This window comes from Plodia interpunctella, chromosome 11 (genome assembly GCF_027563975.2).
Source record: "Plodia interpunctella isolate USDA-ARS_2022_Savannah chromosome 11, ilPloInte3.2, whole genome shotgun sequence".
In the NCBI taxonomy this organism is placed as follows: domain Eukaryota; kingdom Metazoa; phylum Arthropoda; class Insecta; order Lepidoptera; family Pyralidae; genus Plodia; species Plodia interpunctella.
In genome coordinates this window covers 2,893,565-2,916,261 of record NC_071304.1, presented here as the reverse complement: position 1 = coordinate 2,916,261, position 22,697 = coordinate 2,893,565, and the positions used below count along the sequence as shown (strand labels likewise).

The 22,697-nt window shown below is 38.3% G+C and overlaps 1 protein-coding gene across 2 annotated transcripts; it reads right to left on the bottom strand.

The window, feature by feature from the left end:
* Positions 1 to 173: 173 nt before the first annotated feature.
* LOC128673364 (uncharacterized protein) lies at positions 174 to 22,442 on the bottom strand. 2 transcript variants are annotated; one of them, XM_053751139.1, is made up of 25 exons: positions 22,116 to 22,442; positions 20,781 to 21,008; positions 20,252 to 20,494; positions 19,452 to 19,566; positions 18,918 to 19,049; positions 18,675 to 18,817; positions 18,135 to 18,304; positions 17,198 to 17,308; positions 16,399 to 16,600; positions 16,025 to 16,150; positions 15,140 to 15,240; positions 14,434 to 14,569; positions 14,021 to 14,107; positions 13,121 to 13,262; positions 12,506 to 12,726; positions 12,031 to 12,120; positions 10,740 to 10,889; positions 9,295 to 9,418; positions 8,597 to 8,696; positions 7,615 to 7,701; positions 5,553 to 5,662; positions 4,521 to 4,747; positions 4,079 to 4,276; positions 3,153 to 3,303; positions 174 to 2,814 (listed from the first exon to the last, which is right to left on the bottom strand). In XM_053751139.1, exons 1-25 carry the CDS (start codon positions 22,338 to 22,340, stop codon positions 2,483 to 2,485), a joined length of 3,951 nt encoding a protein of 1,316 aa, XP_053607114.1. In that variant the 5' UTR covers positions 22,341 to 22,442; the 3' UTR covers positions 174 to 2,482. The 2 variants fall into 2 exon arrangements, with proteins under 2 accessions (XP_053607114.1, XP_053607115.1); XM_053751140.1 differs by lacking the exon at positions 7,615 to 7,701.
* Between the last annotated feature and the right edge of the window lie 255 nt (positions 22,443 to 22,697).

Sequence of the window (22,697 nt, the reverse complement as noted above, 5' to 3'; positions counted from 1 at the left end):
GCCCGGTGAGGGCGTAGCTACTGTTGAATAATTGGTAAAATGATAACATCGTAACGGAACGAAAAATACCCCCAAAATATAGATAATATAATATACCTTGGTATCACAGCTTGCTCCTCAATGAAGAGGGTATAGGTATAAATAAAAATTGATTAAAAATTAAAACAAATATAAAGGTTGAAGAATTATTTATTTATCATCATTATACATGTCACTTATCTCGCATACACAAGCGACGAAAGCCGTTCATAGCTCAATTGACTTTGGCATGAAATTACAATGTATTTGTGCTGTGGCAGAGACGCCAGCTGCATTGTAAGCGAGTCCGAGATCCTTCATATACCTACAAGCTGGAATTCGAAATAATACTAACGTGGCTATCTCACTGAGTAAGCGTTTCATAAGAATTTCCTTGATGCAAGCAACGGTGGATTCAGACAGATTCAACGCAGAATGTGTTTTTCAGTTATTTTTTTGTATTATTTTTAATTACAATTCCGAAAATACAAAGTTAATAGAATATTTAAATAAGTTACACGAAAACATTGTGACACGGTTAGATTTAAAAATTTTTTAAATCTGACAGGGACGTCAATAAAAAATGACACTGAAATGAATATGGAAAATTGCGCATTCTGCGTTAAACCGAAAACAATCGCATTAGATTCATGTTTCTCCGTATCGCGGTGAATGTAAATCAACCTTCTAATGTGACCTGCACTTATCACGTAATAGTAATCACAGAATACGACTGCCTTACTCTAGTTACGACTGACAAAATTTTACAATATTTTTATTTACTGAGACAATTTAGGGAACTGAATAGACAACTAAGCCATTCCAATCTAAATTTAGTAACTAATATCTATTCTAAATCGTATGTACTGGAGTGGAACTGGGAAAATTTTATAAATACAAACATTATTATAAAATAAATCCGCATTGTAAAATTATCATTAAAAAAGGTAGTATACATACAACGATGCCAATTCATTAAGGCTTGTGCTGACGGGCGAAATATCGACATTAATATACTTACTTACAAATTATTGTATATTGGGGTTGCAAAATATCTTTTCAAAAAAACAAGTTATTAAAAGTAATTACCGTCGACGCTTCGTCAGTCTGCACTTACCTTTACACACAATATACTAAGCCGATAATGTGTATATTTGCCTAAATTGTCGACTAATAAGTGTGATTCTACAAATGAGAAAACAGACATCAATATTACAATCACGTTGGCATAGTATGTTAACCAACACTGTTTTGACATTTTCATTTGCTACAGAAATATACTTTAGTCATAGAATAATAAAAAGCACTAGCGTTCACGCTAGTGCTTTTTATTACGATAACTGCGCGCCTCTCGCTGATAGCGGCTAATGAAAGGTAGACTGTGCGTCGCGTAATTTGCGCAAACCGCCTCATACGTTCCCGAGCGCAGTACGATTATGGCGTCTACTATCTGCGAGAAATTTGACAGTCTGCGAAACGTTTTTTTATACATTTTGTTGGGAGTATTCGAACTGTACTATAGTTGTACTAAGTATAATAATAAATTCATTTAATTTTTCTGTTTATTTTCCATACTTTACTTTGGCAAATATACAAATCTGGAGCTTGTATAAAAACACAAGAGTTTCCTAATACAAGTTCCGTAAGACACACACATTACGCCACTTGGCGGCTGCTAACGAAAAGAGTATTAGGAACTTTATATTACACTAAATATTTAATACCTGTCTTCGTGTAATTTTGTGTAGCAAATTCTAGAGCACAAGCTTGCGACTTCAAAAAATATAACGTACTATTGTATTAGCTAAAACCCAACATTGATGCGTTCATTTTCAGCATAAAATATGAAGCAATTCTTTATTCAATACGTAAACAGTTATGGAACTTGGCACGCTGATATTTCCTGATAAAACATACGAAAAACATTATTCACACAGACGATTTATTAAACTCAGTGATAGGGCAATCAGCTATTAAAATAATACGTTATTTATCGATAAGTACTCCTAAACGTTAACGATGGATGCGGAATTAAAAGTAGACATTACTTTTTAACAAATAAATAATATTAAAATCTATTCATTAATAAATCTATTAATTATATCATTCGCATAAGATCGAATATTTTATTTAGAATTTGATTCAGTATTAATTCAAAAGTGGGAACGGTTACTTCCATATTATCTAAGAATATGAAAAAACGAATCCGCCTTCATGCATTCGACGAGAAATCTGAATTACGATTTGTGGGAGAGTAAAAAAAAAATTACAATAACAACAATAACTGCGCGCCCGTCTCGACCTTAAAATAGCCTAGACGAAAAGTTACATCACAATAAATATTATTATAGCTACGTTTTTTTTTGTTTAATAATTTGTGTAAATTGAGACCGTGTTTTGGGCGATCGGGCGCGGCGGCGAGCGGACGATACAAAGATTAGTTACTAGCTAGGCGCTAGAGAGGCTATAAGGTGGAGGGGGGGACTTCGATGTCGTTGCGGCGGAGAGCGGCGCGGAACGAGTCTAGCGACGAGCGGAGCGTGAGGCAGAAGCCGCGCGACGCGGGGATGAGGGGGTACTCGGGGGGAGGGGTGTCGGGGGGCGCCTGGCCGTTGGACAGCGCCACCAGCCCCTCCAGCCGGCGGCAGAGCGCGGCCGCGTGCTGCCGCATGTGCGACGAGATCTCCTCTCGGAAGGGCTCGGGCGGGTTCATCACCATTTTGGTCATGGACTGCACCAGCTTGAGCAGCACCATCTCGTTGTACATGCGCGAGTTTTCCTTGCCTTGTTGGGTGCCTGTCCATCAAATGCGAATTATGTGTTCGGTAATACCAAAACTGTGCTCACAGTTTCCTGCCAATCCCAACTAATATTATAAATACGAAAGTAAGTTTTTTACCTCTTACAAAATAACCTAGAATAACACAGGGTACTTTTTATCCCGAAATTTCCACGAGAGCGAAGTCCCGGGGCGCAGCTAGTTTCGTATAATGGAAAACTATTAATTTTATCTAAGAAAATTATCAAGTGTAACATAATTCCTGGGCTATTTTTTTAGTTCTCTCGCTATTGATTAAAAGTTACAATGGCGTGTCAGTGATTAATTGAATAGATCGATAGATTTAAATACTCACCCTTTTGCTTCTCGTAGCCGGCCTCGTTGAAGTAGGGCTCGGCGTTGAGGATCAGCCCTTGCAGGGACACGATCACTTGCAACAGTGAGCTGTCCTTGCCCCACACTTCCACGCCTCGACCTGACCATGTGCCCAGTAGAGAGACGCAAACCTGGACGAATTAAATTCGTTTTTATCACGTCCAATGAGTATAGTATCACGTCTTTCTCAAATCGACAGAGCCTAAAGTTAAGCTTAGTGGTTTTAGAGCTAGACTGTGGCCTAAAGAATCTTCAGTTTATAGCTCTTTCCCTTGATTGACTTTTGCAGTCTGCACGGGAGGAGAAATAGTTGGCATTATATGTTTTTCTTTCGCTCCTAGACCAATATGGAAGAAATCAAAATGTCCTATTAACAAACAAATGACATCATCACCAACATCCATTGCTGCCCCACTACTGGGGAGTTCCCCAGTAGTGGAGGAGTATACTCCTTTCATAAAGCTAGTTGGCTTTATGAAAGGAGTATACTCCTTTCATTGACCGAATTGCTTTGACAGGTGGACTGGATGCGGTCCTTGAAGCCTCTGATTTGACAAAATCGAGGCTATCATTTCCTGGACATGTGTTGACACGAACGAAATCAGTTATGTTGTTCGATCCGAGTTTAGACTACCTACAACCGTTGGCTGTTATGAAAATTACTATTATTATTTACTTTCTGAAACAGTTCTACATAGACTAATTTGTTTACAGTAGCGCTAAGTATATTGGGCTTGACTTGGCTAACTATTAAAAAAAGAACTAATTCTCACAAACAAGTATTTGCGAATTCTAGGACACCAAAGTGAAATTACTGGACACGGGACAACGGACAACACGCAAAATTCCGGATATCTATCTCATCTGGCAACCCTAACTTGATAAGACGCTAGGGCTGTCACAAACCTTGCCGTCCTCATACAAGTTGGGGTTGAGGCGATCGCTGCAGTAGGAGTGGTAGTGGCACAGCGGCGGGGCGCGCGGGTACTCCCCCCCCAGCTGCACGTCGAACACGAACAGCCCCCCCTCGTACGGGGTCTTGGTGGGGCCCGCGATCATCAGCGACAGCAGGTCGATGCGGTCCATGAACCCGCGGACCCACACCTGGATGGAATAAGATATTTTATTAACAATAAACCATTTATTATAAATGTAAGAATTTCAAGAAGACCAGTTGATAAATAGTGAAGAGGTAACAGACAAACTTACTTTTGCATTTATAATATTAGTTGGGATATGAATGCATTTATAATATTAAGTAAATGCACGTTTGGTTCATAAGTTATACGTTCTCATAGTACAACCAGTTGGACATAGCGGTCGTACCACAGGTTGGGAGGTCACTCACCCCTGGAGGCAGATCGCTTTTCAGCAGTTTGATCTCCCTCTTGACAGCAGAGTAGAAGGTCCTGGGCTCCGACGGTTGCAGCATGGACAAACTGAAGCGATGTCCGGCCGGGGCAGAGTCCAACACGCAGAACCCTTCCCCCCCTTCCTGTTCCGTGTCTGCTTCCGGTTCCGGCTCGTCTGCCGGCTCTGCTGTTGCTAAGGGCGCTGTTTCCGTTTGAGCTGGAACTGTTGAAATATAGTTTGAAAAGTATGTTTCATTATTTTATAAGGTAAGGATAAGGAATAATCAAAATAATGATATAAAGAAAAATACTCATTAGAGATATGGGCCTACCTTTAAACGCGCTAATAACTTAAGCTGTTTCAGAATTGGAACTTATTTTCAGCATTTCTGGTCGTCCAAATCATAAGGGACCTTATGGCGGCTAGCACTTAGGTCTTTATTATCGTTGTTCCAATACAAAACAACGGCAATAAATACCTAAGGCCAACGGCAATAAGGTCCCTTTTGATTTAGACGACCACATTTTATCATCATTTCATAAACAAATTTCTCTTCAAAACTTGTATTGATAACAACCTGGGGGTTACCATCATTTCTTAACGCGATTCACTTTACGACCTAAACTGATCTGCATCGCAAATTTGTACCATCGAGTTAATTTTTAGTATGAATGCGATTCATTTTAGGTGCCTAAATTGAACTGAGTTGCATTGGAATCGTTCTGTAAAAGTTGATGGTAGGCCTGTTGTTTTTAGTTTACGGTTCAGATTTAAACTATGAATCTGACCAACTCTTTCAACGATTATTTTTAACCTTCGCTTTGGAAGTCGGCAGTAGAAGTCAGACTTGGTTTAAGTAATTTTTTAACGTCAATATGGTGTATATCATCCTAAATAAAGAATTTTGAACCGAAACGATAGAAAAATAGCGAAATGATCGAGATTCAATTGCGATCCAGTCGAAATTACAAGCGCGATGTAGGAGCTGGGTGTATTATATTATATTATATTATATTAATAAACATACCTGCACCATCGGGTTTAGCCGTAGCACCAGTATCGCTGCTGGATTCCTGCACTTCCTCCGGCTTGTCCCCCTTCTCCTCAGCCATGCTCACCACCAGAGCGCCATATTGGCTGGATACAATTTTCATTACAATTACGATCTCAACATGTATAAGGATTCGATATATTAATCCTACTTTCCTTTAAGCCAAGTTAGCATTTGGATTAGTGTGTGTACGAGTGTAAGTGTTAAGTAGAAATACTTGGTCTCGCACTAATCTGTGCCTGTCCAAATTGTGTACATAAAACCTGCACTTAACAATAATCCAAATGGATCCCGGCTTTATATACTACAGAAGAATAGTTGTAGGTTTTCTGCTAAATGCAGTTTAGAAAATACTCTAGGAATAGTCTTGCAGAGGTGCAGTCAAAAATAACTAGCAACAAAATGATTATTTTAAGTTTGTTACCATACATTTTATAAACCGAAAAGCAGAGCCAGTGTGGCTACACCTTTTAGCTACAATAAAAGCTCAAAACACAACCAATCTTAACTCACTACTTCTGCAGTTAAATCGACGTATTTCTAAACAAGATAACATGCACAAAAATAGTTTAAACCAGGGGATTTAAAGATCACAACATTGGTTCCACGCAAACTTCCATTAAACAAATGTTTACGCTACGCGGATTCTAGTCTAAACAAGATCGGATCGGAAAAGAGAGAAATTAATTTACCACTTTTTACAGTAACTATGTGATTTTGAAATAAAATAAATTTTGAAATGAGGATATGCCACTACTGGGAGTGCAGATATTGTAATAAATAAACGTTAAATAATAATGAGGAACATTAGTGCAGTTACACTTGCTAAATCATGTTTGTTCATGCAAGATAGTAAGATTAATTTTATGGAAGAATTACAAATTAAATAGAGTTGGGTTATTGACCCTGGATTTTTTTTTGCTGTTGTCCAACCGTGGGCAATATTTCAAACGGCATCAAACTGTCTTAGAGTTAAAAATGATAATCTAACGAGTTCGCTTATCGAGAGAAGCGTGTCAGACTCTGTCACAGAAGTGTGACACAGATTTCTTTTATTCACAATCACACAGGACAAATTTTCCTTCGTAGTCATACTAGTACGTATAAAAATATAGATTTTTTAAAAGAAAACAACAGAGGGCTACGTTTGGCATATCCCGAAATGATTAAAAACCAAATGATAAATATTAATAATGAATAAAGTGTGCCATAATTTGTTTAATTAAAGTTATGCGAGAATAGCCGTAGACATGGTTAACACTGTTATAAAATATTAAATAAAATGTAAAATAATTTCAATGAAATGAATCAAAGACAATACTAACACAGTTTTTAATTCGCCTGTGATTATTATTATTCGGGCGATTTTTTATATGAAATATGATTTTTATGTAGCTCTTAATTAAATCGTAAATCATACCCGACCAATAGCACTATATAATTAGTCTACGGGGTGTGAACAAGGTCTAATATTACTACAAGACTGGTATTGAATTAAAAAAAAATGTATATACATATATATACTAAAGTTGAATTACGATCACCAACATCGATACAAGACATCGAGAAGCTACTATGATGCTCGTTTATATAATAGATAAATAGGTCCAACATTATTTCGGGGGAAAACATTAAAAATAACTTATAATACAGCACTGACAGTGATGGAAAAAAATAGGAGAAAAAAAAAATTATAAAATTATATAAATAAAGTCAACAAAAAATAAAACAATGAAGGATTTTGTTCATTATATGACTGTGGAAAGCAATATTGCCAATTTATTATATTATTGTCTATTCCCGTTTGACATGATAGGGACCAAATACTGTTTAAATGAGGTCCTTTCGGCATTTATTCTCAGTACTATGTTCTAAAAATCCAGTAGATTGTAGCTTTTTGAGCAATACTATATAGTTTAAAATTTGACTTGACAAAGTCCCATTCTAATGTTTTGACTTTGTTAGTAATTAGGAAAATGGCAACACATATTGAACAAAATCCTGTGTAATGGAGCGTAATAAAACAAAAGAGGCTCACACTGAAAAGTGGTATGGTAACTTCTCTTCGGTCGCGTTTTTTCTCATTAAGCTGTTTAGGAATTCGGCCAGCTCTTGGGGCCGTCTCCTGCAAGAAACCATGACTTTTAAACCGTGGATTCCTTTTCAAATGGCATTCAGTACATTTTTATATGTTAATTCTGTGCCAACACCCTCATTAAAGTGATAATCCACAAGGAGTTACGGACAAGGGATAAAATGATGTGCCATTCCCAGGAACGTGCCCACCTTCCCAGAAACATTTCTAGTATTGAGATAATGTTTTCAGGACCGGGAATGGGAACATCCATTACCGAGATTGAAACATTACAATTTATGAAGGAATATTCCCAGAAACGTTTACTAAGTAAAACCGTTAAAGCATTTAAGCCAACTTGCAGATTCTATTAGGTACAGTTGAGACGCGCTTTGAATGTCACAACGACATGTCGTCAATCTAAGCAAATTGTAAGATTACCATAGCATTTACGAATATGTCTTGTCAGCAGTGCTCGTTCCGAAATGCCAGTAATTTGTATCTTTGTGAAACTACTATATTATATAAAATTTGTAAAGGTCTCATTTCTGAATAAATTATTTCAATTTATATTTTGTGTTTGTAAAATTTCTCTTCCAGAAAGTAACTAGCATAAACAACAGTTTCAACATCAAATAACATAGTTATTTGATGTTGAAACTGTTTAACCATAGGATTTAACACACTATTACACATTCTTAGGCTCTTTTACTTGTGTCAAAACCGCATTCTGAACACTTCGCAACTTCACCTTTCGGCTTATGTTATGTTTATATATCGTTATGTCAATTTGTAATGCAATATTTTCACTTACATAACAAAAAGAAAAGTTGATATTTGTGTTGTATAATATCCTTATGGATTATCACGCCAATATCGCAAGCTGTTCAACAAGTTGAAGCTCAATACGTGACATGTACATATAAATATAAAGGTGTGCGCCTACCGGCTAACTTCCGCGTGCGCCTTCACTAACTGTGAGTGGATCAGCGAACACAGCTTGTAGCACACGTTGCGGTTGGGGCCGTCCGCTTGTTCGCCTGTCTCTGGTTGGTGGAAATTTATTCGTCACTTTTAATGTATTTCCACAAAATATTTGTAATATTATTAATTATAGTGTAAATACACACGCAAATTTAAAAAAATAGATTATTTTCGATAATATTTTCATTTTTATAGCAGTGTTCTCTTTCGTACACATTTTAAAGGTAAAGTGAAGTGAATGTGAAGACTATTCTTGAATCAATTGTCAGTCTTCATTGCATAATACAAATACAAAAGACATCCGCTTATTGTAAATCTAAGTATCAAAATTTCATCAAACACTGCTCAGTTGTATAGACGTGAAAATGTGACAGACTAATAGAATTTATAATATTAGCGACTTTTCTTGATTCCTATTCTAATGAACGCCTTTGCGCAGGGCAATCGTGGGGGTTGAGAGGTGCGCGGAGGGAGGATCCTCATATAGCATTTTGGGAGCGAAATCATAGGGATGTTACTTTTGGAAAATATATTAATGCAGTTACACATATTTTTTGACAACCCTAACTGACTTTCACCGCTGGCGGCTGTATCGCCAGCAAGGTCGTCGAATAACTGTATACATTTTATCAAACTATGATATTAGTGTGGATAACTCACGATTTTCCCCAGTGGTCTTGTCCTCGCTGTCCTGCATCGGCTCGGCGGGATTCGATTCCGACCCTGACGGCTGCACTGCCTCCAGGTTCAAGTGCAGTTGATTCTTGGGCGTTGTGTTCTCTACCTGTTGGTGGAAATTTACTCTATTTACAAGAGCCGAAGACAATAGTTAGTCTGTCTTAAATTGTCGATTTGTTAATAATAATTATAAATAATTAATATCTATATTTCAGACAACAAACTGTCCACTTTGTTAGTAAAAATGTTTACTTGAAACCAAGTTAATATCTTATCTAATAGTAACAGTAACTTAAGACTATGTAATAGTAACTTAAAAGATATTTATTCAAATCACATGTAAATTATTTACAAAAAATGAAGAATCAACACGCATTATCATACACGCACACCTTGTGCGGATATAGTTATAATCGCTGTGAAACGATGGAAAAAAGTGGCGTTATAGATCACCAAAGATTATAGACACCAGTTTTGTATGAACAAGTCTGGATAAAAAGATTCTAACCGACATAATATTCGTTTATAGTGTATCTAGATGTTTTAAAACCTACTATAAAATTATTTTTACATTTTAGTAATTTAGTTAAGTTATGGCTTTCATTTTGCAAGTTTGTCGACGACCATATAGCTCGCGGCGTCCGTGGCACGTCAAACCTTGGGATTTTTTGTACTCACCCCATTGCCTCACTCACCCGCAGTGAGAACTCTGAAGAAGCACTGCATTCATTACCTTCAGAACATCTCCCGTCGCAAAGTACCTAACCTAACCTAAACGTTTGCCAAACTTTGGCTGTTACGAAGTCGGATTTGCATTACACTTCTCACTATCGAATCGATTCCAAGTGAGATGCAGCGAACCAATCACATTGCGCGGTGTGGTTGTCGTTGCGTCACAATGGCGCACTGAGATTGGTTAGCTGCGTCTCACTGCGAGTCGACTCGACGTTAAGAAGTGAAAATGCTAACCTGCATGTCATCCACTGTGGACTCAAAAATCACTCACAATGCAGCCATCAATTCAAATCGACTTCTGTCCGAAAAAGCCGATACTAAGGTTAAAGAATTTATTTCTCAAAATAACAGGTATTCGCTTACAGTGAAACTTCATATTACTTAATTATATGTACATTTCACAACATATTATCTATTGTACACTACAAACATGCACAGCACAGTCCAGGAAGTTTGAGTTTTTTTTTTCTTCTTCTTACCTTGGTCCACACAGTATGGAAGTTCCTTCCATTTCGTTCTGTCACTTGCTATATCCATTGATACTCCTGTCCTGTTCATACTGTCCTTGACACACTATCAATTAGGTCTTTCTCTATTCCTGGAACCTTTTACTTCCATCATTCACTTTTCACTTCACTTTTTTTTGTATTTAGTATAACTAGGGTGGAAGAAAAAAAATAGTGTGACGTCACCTCCATGGGTTCCACGGTGACGTTGGCCGCGAGGATGGCGCGACTGCGCGCGTCGTGCGGCGAGAACAAGCGCGCCAGCTGCTCGTGCACGCGGCGCTCGCCCGCGCGCGGCGTGCTCGCGCCGCGCTCGCGAACACGCTCTAGCAGACCCTAGCGAACGCCAATTCTTATGGTAGCTCATTTCAATCTATATACAGGGTTACTCGTATCTAACGCATAACGTTCTAAAGGCGCATAAGGTGCATAGAGACTAACATCTTTTGTTCTACGACTTTTATCTAAACGTAATAAATACAAAAAAACTATTTACTACGTTTAAACAAAACTTTACTATTTCGTTTCTATAAAACGTTAATTCTATGTACGATTCCGCTACATAACACTACTGTACTGCCTCGTGTTACGTGTTGGCCATTACATAGAATTAAGATGTGTAGAATCGAAAATTAGATTGTATTTATTTTATATGAAAAAAAGCTACGAATCACGAAAAACCGTAGAATAAAAGTAGCTTGTTTTGATGTACCGAAGTAGTCTAGGAGGTTTTGCGTATGATACCAGTAACTCTGTATATAAAACTCTTGCGTTACTGAGTGACTGACTGATAGACAACGCACAGCCGAAACTACTGGGCGTAGAAAGCTGAAATTTGGTATGTAGGTTCCTAGGACAGTGTAGAGGAGGGGATTTCCTGAAATTCCCACGGGAAGCTAATATAATACTCATAACATGTTTTCTATTTCAATCTCATCCGAGCGTGTTTACGGGTGTGACGCTCCGAAACCCGGGATCCGCTGATCATCACATGTTATAAGACAAAGTCCTCTGCTGTCTGTCTTTTCGCGATAAACTCAAACTCACAACTGAATCGGTCGCGTAATTTCTTCCGGGAAGCCTATTGGAGAATTAACAAGAATAAGAGTACCCTCAAATTTTGATGATTGAGTAGTAAATTTACAACCAGCGACATGCCTGACTTAAACCTCCTCAGGGAATGCTGTTATTGGTTTTTAATCCATCGATCGCCTCTTACGACACCCATGGGAGGATATAGACTGTCCCTATATTTGAGAGTATTATAGTACTCGATAGACATTTATTGGGACCACACTCTAAAAATCGAAAATATATATCTGAGAAGTAAGCAATAGTAAAAAATAAGATAATTAGATCGTGTGGAAATATGTGTAAGAGGGATAACTTGCCAAGAGGTTAATGGTTAGCGGACCCTGGGCTCCGACGCTCAACCGGAAAAACCCTCAGATGATAGAAAGAGATAACGATAACTTACCAAAAAGTGATCTTCATGGAAAAATGAAGTGCCCATCAGACGATCCAGAAACCGACATTCTTTGTACAGATTTAACAGCTTGCGCATGATCTGAAAGAGAGAATACAAGATTTATGTCACATATAGATTCCATGACAATGTTTAGTTCAGGTCTGTATATCAATATCCATATATGTTACGTACGACTAAACCACAGAGTGCGGTTACACCTAGATTTAGCCGGCTAGACCTAGGTGCAGCCTGTCTTAATGAGGTCAAATATCACAATAACTGCATATAGATATTTATGTGTACCTTTACAATAAATTGATACATTAACCTTTTGGCTCTGCAACAAGACATGTTTAGAGAACATCTCAAGATGTGTTATGACCTGTGGTTCCAGCAATCTAGGCACGTTCTAAGCGAGTTCCAACGCTACGGGGGCTATATATAATAGATTCTCTAAACGTAATTAAAATACCAAAATGAATACCTCCTGGCTCTGCAACGTGGGGTGTTTAGCGAACATCTCCTCGAGCTGACGCATGGCGACCCTGCCTCTCTCCAGATGGGCCGCGACCCGTGGTTCCAGCAATCTGGGCACGTTTTGCGCGAGCTCCAGCGCCCGCTGCGAAGCGGAAGCCGCAAGTGAAGCCGGGTTTGTGATGGCGAGGTCTGGTATCGCGGCATCTTGCGACATCGGGTTTACAATCACTGGAAAAACATCTAATTTCAATGACACTAATATAATGGAAGCACCTATAATAGGACTTATATAGAGATAGTGGTTATTCGATCGACATATGTTAACAGGGATTAGATATGGTCAAAACAAGCAATTATACTCCCCTATTAATGTGACCAAAAATTTAATCTGTTTTCTCAGTAAACGGTCGCATTCACATGTGTTCGGATCTGTATATTTTTGGTTACCAAATCAGCTTAGACTTTTTTGTTTTCAGAATGTTTAGTCTACTTGATTTTGTATAGAAGAAAATGGCAATTAAATTGGAGCATCATAGGTTGATCTCATGGAGTATAACAAAATTTAAGTGATTTAATCGTATGGCATTTCAGTCAGTGATGGCAGACAGACAGACACACAAACCTTGCTGCGGAGTGTCGGGGGCGGTGGTGAGGGCGGGGGCATCACGGTCCTCGTGCGCTGAACTCTGAGTCTCCCACGAGTCTTCAGACCCCGAGCCGTCAGAAGCCCACAGCTCGCCTTCTTCTGAATCGTACTCTCCCACCTAAAAATAATTATATGCAGCAATAATAATATCGAGTGTGTTATTGCTAACACTGGTGTCATCTGATATGACTTTTACGACTACTCCCCATACACACTAGGAAACTAAAGTGTCAACCAGTACGCAGGTTTCCTCACGATGTTTTCCTTCACCGGAAGCAAGTGGTGGTCTATGAAAACTACTATATATGAGTCAGATTTAGGTATACAAACTCATATGGCACGAGTACGATACGAACCTGAGACCTTTCGATCCACAGGCGGGCGTCTTTACCATTACACCACCACCACCGCTACATTATTTCCAGTGTAAGAAATAACACTTATAGACTAGAGGAACAAAAGTAGATTATACCCAAGATAATAAGGCGCAGCATTTTAGACAAGGCGTGACTATCCACCCGAGGTTAAGGCGAGGGTGAATATTCATCGAGTCGGTGTAATATAGCTTTACTGTCGAAGTGTATACTCTGCTTTTCACTTTGGATTGCAAGGAAATTGTCAACAATATTATAAATAAGGATTCCAAATTTCATTTTTCTCTAAAGTGTTTTACTTTTGTATGAAATTAAATTTTACTCTTGATGAAAATGAAACGAAATCTAAAAAGAATTGTGCTAGTATATCCTCTCACTACTATAGGTACATATTACTTTCTTGTTATAGTATTTACCTTCTAGTTATGTACGTACTTTTAACATGTGTTCTTTGCACAATAAAGATATTACAAACAAAAAACGCAGAAAGCTAAAGTCTTACCTTGTACAAGTCCTGTGGCCAGCACATGCTCGTATGGCCGTCTACCCACCACACCTTGACGCGGCCAGTGGGGAAATTGTCGATAACCTGCACGTAACAATATTATATCCCATTGTAAATAATGTTAACTCATGTTTTTAATGTCTGAATATTTTTGTTATAGTATTTGTTGTGAATGTGATTTAGTTTCATTTGCATACGTAATGAATTAACGTAGATATAAACAATCCATTTCAAAATCTCACTGAAGGTGGGAGTGGGAGTTGATTTTTGAAAAAAAAAAAGTGGCATATATTTGAACGGCTTTTTTGACTAAATGCGTAGTAAATTTAATCAAAATCATTCCAGCGGTTCAGTCGTGAAAGCGGAACAGACAGACAGACGTTTTATAATATTAGTATGTATTCAATGACCTGTCCGGCGGTGCAGTGCTGGTCCTCGCCGGTGAAGTTGGCGACGCGGATGACGACGGTGCCGGGCCGGTACTGGAAGTCGGGGTGGTCCTTCAGGTCGTACACGCTCATCTCGCTCTCGTGCAGCATCTGAGGACTGCAACTTCCGCTTTTAATATAACCTGCTTTTAACACCTCTCTCATCCTCAGCTTAGTTGCGCTCGGTAATGGCTCACGAAAGTCGTTCGTCAGCGTAAAGATAACCTTGAAATTTTGAAGATGTGATTTTACAAACCTATCGCCGATGTCCATGGGATGCGGTGATTGCTCACCATATGATAACCCGCCGTCTTCTACGTCGTAACCACACGTCACAAACTACCTTTTGACTTATGTAAATTGTGTGTTACAAAACAAATAAATAATTAATCTATCTATTCATCAAGTTGGGATTATATTTGAGCTTATAATATACTGCTAGACGCGAAAATCGCAAGAATACAATACATTCGATGTTCCATCTCTACGGGGTGGTCACAGCACTAATGCCGTGCTGTGATTGGCCGACGGCGTGAAATTGTCATTCAAGGCCCACGTTAATAGATTTAATGTAACATTCTATTGCTCATGTAAATAGATTTAATGTAATATTTGATTCTGTATATTTAGATATAGTGTAATTGAGATAAAGTGCCAGTTTCATTTAAAGCTCCCTAATAATACATACACAGGTTCATCAGCGCTGGTGTAAGTGCGGTACCAATGTACGATTGCGGTGCGGCCGTGGTGATCTACGCGTTGGACAACGCCGTATTCCCGATGCTTCAGCTGTTGACACAAAATAAATATGCTATAAAATATAAAAAGGTTGGCTGTAAAAAAATTGCGCCAATTTTTGTTTTAATATTGGGACGCGTTGGGGAGTTTAATCAAGGGCCTTGGAAAATTAAATTAATTAATATAAATACTGTCACATTTTGTGACAGTATTTATACTGCATTGTTAACGCTGGAGGATGTTTTGCCTTTAACAAGCAACAACTGTACGAATCTCATTAAATTGTGTTATTAGTATGTTGTGACATTATGCTGATCGGGAACCAATTCGGTTCTGGTAAACTATATTTTAACTTTATTTTCTAATTTATTTTAATTTTTATTTATATTACAGGTACATACAGATGTTATGCATACTAATAGTATAAAGTGTGAAAGTGTGTTTGTTTGTCCGTATTTTACTTCAGAACGGAGCAATGGATTGATGTGATTTTTTGTGTGGAGATGTAGTAGGATAGCGGGAGTTTCATGGGCTACTTTCACCTACTACATACTCGCGGCTATAGACGCATGCAACAACTAGTTTAGTCAATAAATAGCTATATAAGACAACTAGCTGCGCCCCGGGGCTCTCTCTCTCTCTCTCTCTCTCTCATGGTAATTTCGAGATAAAAAGTACCACATGTGATGTACACGCATCCTCACAAACCGTCGCATTTATAATATTAATAGGATTGTGATTTGTAACACAAATTTTGTGATATTTTACCTAAACCAAATAAATAGTTTTTCTTTCTTTTAGAAGTACGGATACGGATAGTACGGATTTAGTTCACCTGTTGGTTGTCCTCGACGTTGGCGGCGCCACTGACGACGAAGTCTCCCGGGAAGCACTCCTGGCCATCAAGATGGTGGATCGGGTACAGCTGAGTCGAGGGTATGCCCATTTCTATTGTGCCGTCCTGTTATACATATTATAGTTAATATAGGTTAAAGGAAATCGTGAAGTGGTTTTATTTTTTTTTTACTGATGCAATAAAATAATCCAGTCAGGTATACAATTATAGATAATTTCAACTGCCTTTGTCTCATGATAGCTTTTTAGGCAAATCCGCCATATAATGGGAAATTATTAAATTAACAATTTCCCATTATCCTACGCCTCATCAGCCGCTAGTGCAGTACTACAGTAGCTCAGTGCAACACCGACCTGCCACACGACGTTGGCCCGGCTGGTGGTGTGCAGAGTCTCGACCACGACGCGATCGCCGCGGCGCGGCGGAGGCGCGGGCGGCGCGCGGCGCACCGTCCTCTTCAGCCGCTTGCCGCGCAGCAGCCGCACGGCCAGCTGCGGCGACCGCTTGCCGCGTTGCGACGCCGCGGACGAGCAGCGAGACGACCACGTGGCTCCGCTGTTGAACAATTCATTGGCTATTTTATTGGGTAAAAATTAAATGTATATAGATACTTAGATGAACTCTTCATATCAACATTTACTAAAGAGTCATAAGTTATAACAATGTATTCAAACATAACGCATTCAATATTACATGAGCGCAAAGGCGGACTTATCGCCAATGCAATTTCTTCCAGCCAACCTTTGGGCAAGTGAACTATGACAGTGCAGTAAACTTAATAGTGCCGCAGCTCATTAAATGTAAGTACAGTCCAGAAAGTGAAGAAAATGGATTTGTGACGGAACTAAATTTTTTGCCATTGCAATACCAATGGTCAAGATTGGTAAAAAACTAGTTTTGCCAGCCAACAGGAGACAGCGCCCTCATTTACTTTCTTCACTTCCTTGACAGACTGTATCAAACATTAATGTCACTTTAATTTATCAGTTTTATAAATCACGTGATTAACTATTTCTTTGTTCTCATTAAAGAATATAAGGAGTGCTTTTTTTTAAAACGCTACCTTCACGCCTGGGAGAAAACTAAAAAAATCAAAGCATCTGTTTACACTATATTCTTGAAAATAAATGTACAAGAGCAGTCACGACTCACCTATCAGTATCACTATCACTGCTCGTGTTCTCCCAGTTGTCCGAATCAGAGTCATTCCTGTCCGACTTGTCTCCATTCAACAGCGAAGTGTCTTCCCGAGTTGGCTCAGGACTGAAAGGAAATTGTATTGTTACAAAAATACTGTTAATATTAAAAGGCAATTTGTTATTTATTTTTCCTTTGCTATTCTTATCCTATATACTTTTGACCATGTACTTTGTGTTACTTACATTATTACTGAAAAAAATATATATATATGCAAAGAATGTAAGCCCTACTAGCATGATAGGGAACAACACTGTTGAAATGAGTTTCTTACAGCATTTCTTCTCAGCAGTGGTCGTTTCGAAATGCTAGTAATTTGTAGTTTTATTAAATATAATTTAATTAGAAATATGACGTAAAAAGGTGTCTGTGAAGGTTTCCTGATATTAGGGGTAGATTACGAACGAAAATACCTGTCCCTGTAAACAAAACAAACTCATTAGTAAGTTTTTTATTCTAGCTTAAAACAATTTTATTAGAAAAACTATAATTTTTTCAAAAAATGTGATAAAGTTCCCTATAATTTGGATGAGAGTTTGTATGAAAAACACAATTATTGCTGCGGGAAAGCAAGTTGACTACATATTCGTAACCAGCCGCTCGTACCGCATAGGTGTAAACATAATGAATTATTCACCTAAACCTTCCTCAGGAATCACACAATCTATTGGTGAAAGGCGCACGACAATCCATGGAGTATTTTATCGCTAACCGACAAACATAAACACATCCGGCAGAGGACTTTGTTTTATAATATGTAAGGTTGATTGCCTATCACTGAAACAGCACAGCAATGAAAGGAATACTCGATAGTCAATCACGGCACTAATTTATGCCAAGAGTGCACATAATAATGGTAAATTTTTCGGTACACTTGGTAAATTTAAAATACCTGATGCCAGAGTCGTTCTTCTCCTCAGTGGCAGTGTCCTCCTGGCTGGACATCGGTAGACACGTGTCTCCGCTCGGCTCTATCTTGATGCGAGGACACAGAGCATCCTTCTTCAGTGCCTCGTCTAGAGATTCCAGTTTGTCTTCAGACGGATCCACTTCCATTTCAGTCTGGAATGGAGCAAGTTAATAGTATAGCATGTTCCAGCGGGTCGTCCCGGCTTCACTCAGGTAAAACAATAATAAATTATTTACCTCAGGAATCACTGTGTTGGTGAAAACCATGAAAACAAAAATCGGTCCGGTAGTTTTCGTGTATACTGCGTGCATACAGACAAACACAGGCAACATGTGTTCTTTTTATAATATGTTAGGATGAAACATATCAAATATATATAGCATAGCATTAAAAATGTGTTGGATAGGAATAACTTCAGATGCATTCAGCATTTTATTTATCTGTCAGATTACAGTATTATATTTTACCAGAAAACAGTGAAACATGACCTGAAAGCCACATGAATCAAAAGCAAACACTCACATGACTGGGTTCGGACTTGAGTTTCCTGTGCGAGGATGCGCGCTTCTTGGGCCTCGAAGGCACGTGGTCGGCGGAGTTGATGTCCGACTTGGACGGCTTCTTCGCAGGCCGCGACTGTTTGCGCAGGCTGCGGTATGTTTTACCTGCACATACATATTTCAAGACATATGTAACGTTTTATGTATATTGTAATGTGTGCAATGTCATGCTCACTCAAATGGAAATTAATAAAAAAAAACTTACTCTGCTGTTTCCTCCACTGCTTCTTACTGACGAACGTGTCATCAGGGCCGACGGTGAGGAAGTTTCTGTCCCCGACTTGTAGAGTGCATGGCTCGAACACATTCAGTAGTTTCAAGTTTTTCAGATCTTCGCCTGAGACAAAAAGTTAAAGTCTAAATTTAACTTGACTATGTTAGTTTCAAATATTCTAAGATAGGAACATACCATATCTTCTCGTGGATCAGCAGACAGCAACAGCATTCCAAGAGAGTTGATATCAGGAAAATCCCAGCCAAAGGTAATTTACGCGGTAATTTTAGGGTTATTTTTTACGCGGATCCACGACCATGCAACTGGGAACACGCGATCTTATTAAAAAGAGAGATATAGTATTATGTCTTCATTATTTAGAATATGCGAATTGCGAAACTCGAAGACCAGGTTCAGCTGACAATGATCTAAAAAGTGCAATATATGGAAGTGCAAGGATTTTAGCTAAAATATTCCTGGAAAACAGTTTAGCAGAAGGTCTACTATATTTTTTGACGTGTTTACCTTCGACCAGGAACTTGGGTTGTTGCGGGGCTGCCACATCAGTGGGGTGTGTGCACAGCGCGCGACATTGCCAGTGCACACTCACGCTCTCTGTTACCACCGCTTCCACTGTGAACTGGAACACAAATTTTATATTGGTATATTACATGCTCAGTCCATGATACAAATTTTTATCCTGATTTCGGGGTAACTCCCATACGAAAATTCGTTCAGAATCTTGGATTGAACACGTAGACAAAAAGGCCAGTGATCAAAAAAGCACCCAGTAAAGTATTCACGTCTCACATGTTGTTTTTAATTAAATTTAAATAATGAGATTTAAAAATTCTATTCAAAGTCTAGGTTAAATTTTTTCATCTCATTATTAAAATTTGGGACACAAACATTAGTTTTTCTCCTTAGAAATTGATTACTAAAAAAAACAATCAGCATCAGTAATCAATATATTTTTTTCTGTAGCTGATTAATTAGCTACTTAACTACTGAGCGTAGAGTCGAAAATTGTTGGTTCCTCTGGGAGTGTGAGAGGGAACTAAGAGGGGATTTCCCGAAATTCATAAAGGATCGAGAACAAATGGACTTCTTGGATGTCGGCAAGCAAAAGCTAGCTTCTTCTAGACAAAACCACGGTTTGAATATTAGCTACTCAATCACACCTAAACTATTAAATTGATTTTAACGAAAGTTTATACAGGTACAGCATTACAAAATAAAGACATTGGGACAAGATATATCTCGAACTTCTCACAGAGATATTAGAGCACAACCATTTACAAACATTTCTCCGTCTAATAAAATACCTTGTGATCATGCATCTTATGTTTCCGCGCTGCCTTCATCTCCTTGGTGACGTGGAGCCAGTTAGCACTATCCAGCGATCCTAGTGGGCCATAAACAACCTGGCCAGGGTAAAACTCGGAGGAGGAGTAGGGAGTTGAGCGGCGCCGGCGCATAGAGTAGTCTTCTAGGGGACAGTTGTCGAGATCCGGGTACTCCAAGCGCGACCCATCGGCTGATACTAGTCGGAGTTTACTGTGAACTGCCTGTGGAAGAGATGGTGGTTTAAAACAAAACAAACAAAAAAAAATTTAAACACTTGCTAAACACGTTAAGTAAATTTTTATTAAATATCAAAACCAAAGATGTTTTAAAAATATTGTGCTTGTTTGTAATAATAATCATTTTATTTCAGGTTATAACAAGTAAGTTTAAAAACAAATACAGATGTCAAGGGCCCTTGACACAACACACTTACTAACATACATTTGTAATATAAAAAATATTTTATTAGCATTTGTTCCAAATCAGATCACAATTCCATATCTTTACCTTAGATGTCCCAACCCAAGAATCAAGGCACACAGCCAAATCTGGTGTAAACTCTTCTAATGGCTGCAGCCTCTCACTTGCCACACTAGGTATCACATGCTTGGTTCCTACAATCTGCAGTGCGGCGGTCATGACAATGTCTCTGCAGTAGCCTCTCTGTGTGTCTTTCCCTGCGATGAGGCGGCGAACTACATCACCGGGCATTAATGAGCGATCGGCCAATCCAACCTGATTAAACACATTGTCAATTAATAAAAATTGTCATGTCAATGTATAAGTATATTTAAGACCTGACAAGGGGATGTGTATAAATAAAAACCTTTATGCCACCAGCAATGTAATTTTGAATGTAGAATAATCCTACTTAACACATATGTGTTAAGTAGGCAAAATTATATGGGACATTAAATGGGACATGGACAACAATGATATATATCATTGTTGTCCATGTCCCACAGAAATAAATAAGTAGGTATGTGTTATGATCCCTTAATTCTCAGTCTTATTCATCTGAGAGTATTCCCCATTCCTCTTTCAAACTTTTTCTATTCCACTTTGCAAGGTCTTAGGCATCCATCGTTTTCAGAACAATGACACACATAATATCATACTTGACCAGTTATAATTCCTTGATTATTATACTGTTGTCTAGAGATAATAGAGAGAATTGAACAACAATAGGATTTCAGCCCATCAGCCCCATGCGAGAACTGAGTAATTCAATACTCAATGACTCTGAAGACTATGTATAGTTAAACGGCATACTGCAGATTGCTGCTTGTTAAAAAACAAAAGTCATTTTCAATGTTGTGAAAGTTGGAAGAAATCTGTGACAGAATCTTTATGTTGATGGAGCATTGACAGGTTTAGGCGCCACATGGTGCAAAATCACCAGATTTTTTTTTAAATGAGGGTATTTTACAGTATCTATAGTTAAACTACAGTACCTAATGTTTAAATTACACGAACATAATATTATAGTAAACTTTATTTCAGTTAATTCAAAAACCCTAGTTTCTATAACTGCTTACCATTATTAGTTATTGGTAACATAACTGTAATATAGTTGTGCTGATGAATATTTAAATGTTGCCTCAGTGTTTGCAGTAAGAGGGTGGGTATTGATGGCAACAAAATAACGATTATTTTACACCTACCCCTAGACGTGGGTAACTCACGTGTTCTGCATTATTCAATAACCACCACTAACTTCAAGGCTGGAGGTTTATGTACTTACAACTGGGATCCATATTGACATGCTTTATGAATCAGGTAGTAGTAAAACATGAGTGATGATGGACTGGAAGTCTGTGGTCTCAGAAACAAAGTACTTACCGACTTCTCAGATATCACTCTTTCTGTGCCGGAGGGGTGCCACACAACTCGAATTTCCCCTTTTTGTACAGCTGCTTCGATGTCACTCTCTTGATCACTGGAGATGCCTTCGTAGTTCTCGAGTACAAGCCCGAAGACGACTTGCCCGCGGTTGTTGATTTTATACACTTCATCCTCGTAAAAATATTGAAAGTCGGTTGGCGATCCTGGATTTTGCCCCGCCATATTGACGGGAATTATCTAAAGACACAAATAATTTTGTTTTTTCGTGATTATGTTCTTTCTGACAGCTGATTGCAATGTGTGGCGCATGCGTCAAATATTATGCAACGGAAACGCCATCTTGCGGCTGGCGGCAGTTGCGGCTGTCACAAATTTGAACGTTTCGTTTTATACATCTACCATAACAGTATTATTACAGTAAAATAAAGACTGGCTGTAAAAAAGTATTTAATTACATTATTATATATTTAAGATACATTAAAGTATTCGATTGAAATTAATGAAATTTTCTATAAAATATTAGATTAATTTCAATAGTTTTTTTCTGAGACAAAACTTTGTTGCATTTCAAAAGACTAG